Below are 5000 nucleotides of genomic sequence, written 5' to 3'. Positions count from 1 at the left end.
CTAGCGATTTGAACCGCGCGGAAACCGCGGCGGTGCCGCATAGTCAAGGAAAAACTGCGCGGTTTTGTGTGAACGCCTCCGTTGAATTCCATTGTAAATGAACCGCCGCGGTTGAAACAGCTAGTGTGATCAGGGCCATATTGACTAGGAGCTTGCAGCCCCACGGTGCATGGCAACGGTCCTTGGGTTCACCTGTAGATCTCTCTGAGAAGAGACGTTTGACTGCTGTTTGTGTTATATTAGTAGGGGGTGTTTCTGTCGTTGGTTGGTAGTAATAAGAGATGAGAGCAGTCGCCGGTTGTTCGTTGTGAAAAGGTGTAGGGAATGCAGTTGAAGTTGGTGATCGAATGTCAACCTATCGGGGCTGCAACTCCAGATAAAGGAGAAGATTTTGACGTATTTTGAAGGTAGGTGACGAGGTGTGGGGGAGACGATTCTCTCTGAGGTCCATCATGCAGGACCACATACGGATCCAATATAAATCAAAATAATACTCCCCACATGTAGTGTATATCCGTTTTATTATTGTTATTATTATTATTATTATTATTATTATTATTATTATTATTATTATTATTATTATTATTATTATTATTATTATTATCATTATCATTATCATTATCATTATCATTATCATCATTATCATTATCATTATTATCATTATCATTATTATCATTATCATCATCATTATTATTATTATTATTAATATGATTATTATTATTATTATTATTATTATTATTATTATTATTATTATTATTATTATTATTATTATTATTATTATTATTATTATTATTATTATTATTATTATTATTATTATTATTATTATTATCATTAATTATATTATTATTGTTTATTGATTATTATTTTCTTCTTCCGGATCTGGATGTCAATGTCCTTCCCGGGACCAGGTCTGGTGTCTGATCGTCGGGTTCAACGCAGCCGCAGGTCCGGTTCTGTACCTCTTCATTCGGTTCTCCCCGCTCCAGAACCACCACCTCGATGCTCTCCAGAAGTGTTCTTGGTTCGTCTTTGGCTGTCAGCTGAACCAAAGTAAGTACAAAAAATCCTTCTCATATCCGAACCAATTAGCTTCTAGTATGTTCGGATTTGGAAGTGTGTTCGGTTTCTGAGGTCTTCAAAATTCCGCAACAATTTCAGGATCTGTCTGAATTAAATAAACTTCTTCGGAAGGACTTTTCAAAATAATATCTATTACCACAGTGGGGTGTTTTACAATAGGAAATATGAATCACACAGTTAAATACTTGCTTCTTTTCCTGGGTCGATGCGAGTGAAATATGGACTACCTAGAAAATACCACCCACTCTCGCGGGATCGGTGTCTGTGGGAGGGGAAGAGAAGTCTGCAGGAAAATGAAAAGATAGTTGTGTATAAATGGGGAGAACTTATTAGAGTTTGTGTGTCGTGGCCCAGGAGGCATGGACAGGAGATATGAAATTCGAGGCTTGCTCCAATATTTGTGAGGGGATTCTTTTCAGGAATATTTATTATTCAGGATACGAGCTGTGTCCGCGCGTCGAAGGACGCTTGACCTTAGGTCATCGCTCAATCACGTGATCAGGTGGTGGTAGCTTAGTGTGTATGTATATATGTGTGAATGGAGAATGGTTGTGTATGGATGATGTTGTGATCCATGAAGTGGAATGGGTGGGGGGTGGGGAGAGAGGGAGTATGTGTGAAAAAAAATTGACGCGGCCCGAAGGGATTTCTCCCCGTCTTCTCCTTTTCTGCATGGGGGGACGGAGAGGGGGGGGGGGTCGCCGATTTGATGGAGCGGCCTTATTGTGGATGTGCTGTGTCTTGCGACACTGCTTCTGATCCAGGGCAGTGGACAAGATGCAGGGATGACCCGTCATCCAGGAGGTGCCAAGATAAGAGGGAGGGAAGGGGGTGGAATGGGATAAGGATGGAATGGGTGGGAGTGGTTTTTGTGCCTTTGTTTTTCGGCTACTTCTCTTATAAGGGGGAAAAAGCCTTTGGTATATGTATATATATATATATATATATATATATATATATATATATGTATATATATATATATATATATATATATATATATCTATATTCTTGTAGACAGACGAGATTAAATAACATTGGTGTTTCTACATTGCTTAACTTTTTGCTAAGAACTTCTATTTCTCTTGCTAGTTTACGATGTTGGACTCTTAGTTTGCTGAGTAGCTGTCCGTAGGTAGTTGCAACGTTTTGATCTTCCTTGGAGACCATTTTCAGGCTCAAACAATTAGCCTGAAGGTGATCTTTAGAGAAGACCGAAACGTTGCAACATTTTACGGACAACTATTCAGTAAACTAACAGCCTAAGATCGTAAACTAGCAGGAGAAATAGAAGTTCTGAACAAAATGTTAAACAATACAGAAATAGCAATATTATTTTATCTTATCTGCCTACAAGAAAACATTCTTCCTGGATACACTAGTATATATATATATATATATATATATATATATATATATATATATATATATATATATATATATATATATATATATATATATATATATATATATATATATATATATATATATATATACATATACATACACATATATGAATACATACATACATATACATATATTATATATATATAATATACATATATATATACATATATACACATATATGAATACATATATACATATATATATATATATAATACATATATATATATATATCTACATGTATATAGAAAATTGTATATACAATACAAATATTTACAATACATATATACATACACATGTACGTAATATATACACATATATGTATGCAAGTATATATACGTATATATATACATACATATATATATATATATATATACATATATATATGTGCAAAGTAGACCACTTGGAAAAAGAAAATAATGAAGCATAGCGCTTTCGTATATTACATTTTCAGTGCAAAAAGTTCCAGTTGGTCTACTTTGCATAAGTGAACACACGTACCCGTCTTCTTATTAGCATGTATATATGTATATATATATATATATATATATATATGTCTATATATATATATATATATATATATATATATATATATATATATATGCAATAAAACACTAGGAGCGTGTGTTCACAAATGCGTAAGTAACCACTAGGAAAGTAAACTGAAGATGTAATTATACGAAAGCGTTCTGCTTCGTTAGTTTACTTTTCCTAGTGGTTACTTACGCATATATATATGTATATATATATATATATATATATATATGTCTATATATACGTATGTATACATGCATACATGTCTATGTATATATACGTACATGTATTCCTATATATGAATTGTAAATATATGTATTGTATATACAAATTTCTTTATACATATATATATATATGTATGTATATACTGTATATGTATATATATATATATATTTATAAGTACATACATATGTATACATGTATGTATATATATGTATATATATGTATATATATGTATATATATATGTATACATATATATGTATGTATACATATATATATACATGTATGTATACATATATATGTATATATACATGTATGTATGTATATATATATATACGTGTATATATATATATATATGTATATATGTATATATATATATATATATATCTATATGTGTATATAAGTCGCACTGTCTTGTTGAATTACCATAGGGTAGATGGAGGGCTGTTTTCATATCAAGGTTGTACCTCGAGGACCATCGTTTTGATAGACCCTTTTCGAAGTGCCTACGGTGTTCGTACACGTCGTACCGAAGAGCAAGCAACAAGATGGAGCATCTCGATAGAAAAGAATTGGAGGACACCGGCAGCGGCCAGAAATTCGGCGAAGGAGAAGAGTTCATGGAAATCAATTGGGGAATCGGGACTTTCTCTCCACAAATTTTGACCTTCTTCGACAGAGGAAACGTTTTGGGACTTGGCACTTTCGGATGGATCCACAGTGCCCTATACAAACCAACTGGCACCGAAGTGGCCATCAAAAGCCAATTCGAAAGCTTCTCCGCCGAAGCCATCGGTCAGGAATATGAAGCACTTAGAAGCTTGCAAAGCCACCCAAACGTTATCAATTTGGTCATGAGAGACGAAGAGAACGAGATCGTCTGCTTCGTCATCGATCTCATGGACCTTTCTCTTGAAGACACAGTTAACAGAATGGCCTCCCAAGGACTCCACTTCATGGAGAACGAGGTCAAGTGGATCTGGCTTCAAGCCTCAGAGGACGCCGGCACATCCACACAGCTGGATTTCTCCACTGTGATTTGGGAGCCAGGAACATCCTCATCGACAAGACTGGCACAGTCAAGATCACTGACTCTAGCCTTGAGAACAAAGTCTGATTTGCAGGTGTAGAACTCGTAGAGGAAATGTTTTTTGGAGAAGTTACAGCTCATAGAGCTCTTACTTCAAGATATTTTGGGGAAAGACCTTTTCCCACAGCGGCCTCAGATCGGCCAAGTCCCCTGCGTCAACCCAGAGGACCCAGAAGAAAATATGGATATTTGTTGAATTTCTTTGAATTTTTTACTCTTTGTGCCCACGAGGTCATTCGCGGCCGACGAGGTCATTCGCGGCCTACGAGGTCATTCGCGGCCTACGAGGTCATTCACGGTCTTCTGAGTCACGATGAAGACAAAAATGACGCTCATTTCGAGGAGCTCCCCTATCTTGGAGTCAAGGACGCTCTCCTCTTCTCGGACTGGAAGACTAAAGTCAGTGATCTTGACTGTGCCAGTCTTGTCGATGAGGATGTTCCTGGCTCCCAAATCACAGTGGAGAAATCCAGCTGTGTGGATGTGCCGGAGCCCTCTGAGGCACTGAAGCCAGATCCACTTGACCTCGTTCTCCATGAAGCGGAGTCCTTGGGAGGCCATTCTGTTAACTGTGTCTTCAAGAGAAAGGTCCATGAGATCGATGACGAAGCACACGACCTCGTTCTATTCGTCTCTCATGACCATATACAAGATGATAATGTTTGGATGGCTTTG

General features: G+C 36.4%; 1 protein-coding gene across 1 annotated transcript in view; it reads left to right on the top strand.

Annotated features, from left to right (window-relative positions):
- Window positions 1-5000, top strand: part of LOC143020526 (ionotropic receptor 40a-like) — a 24020-nt gene that overhangs the window by 10658 nt on the left and 8362 nt on the right. The window contains exon 10 of the mRNA XM_076176957.1: window positions 909-1050. Coding sequence (XP_076033072.1) covers window positions 909-1050 — 142 coding nt within the window. The remainder of the gene's footprint in view (window positions 1-908; window positions 1051-5000) is intronic.

This window comes from Oratosquilla oratoria, chromosome 40 (assembly GCF_046742065.1).
Source record: "Oratosquilla oratoria isolate Oo_2021 chromosome 40, ASM4674206v1, whole genome shotgun sequence".
Lineage (NCBI taxonomy): Eukaryota > Metazoa > Arthropoda > Malacostraca > Stomatopoda > Squillidae > Oratosquilla > Oratosquilla oratoria.
Note: the sequence above shows the minus strand (reverse complement) of the source record. Positions and strands in the feature narration are given on the sequence as shown.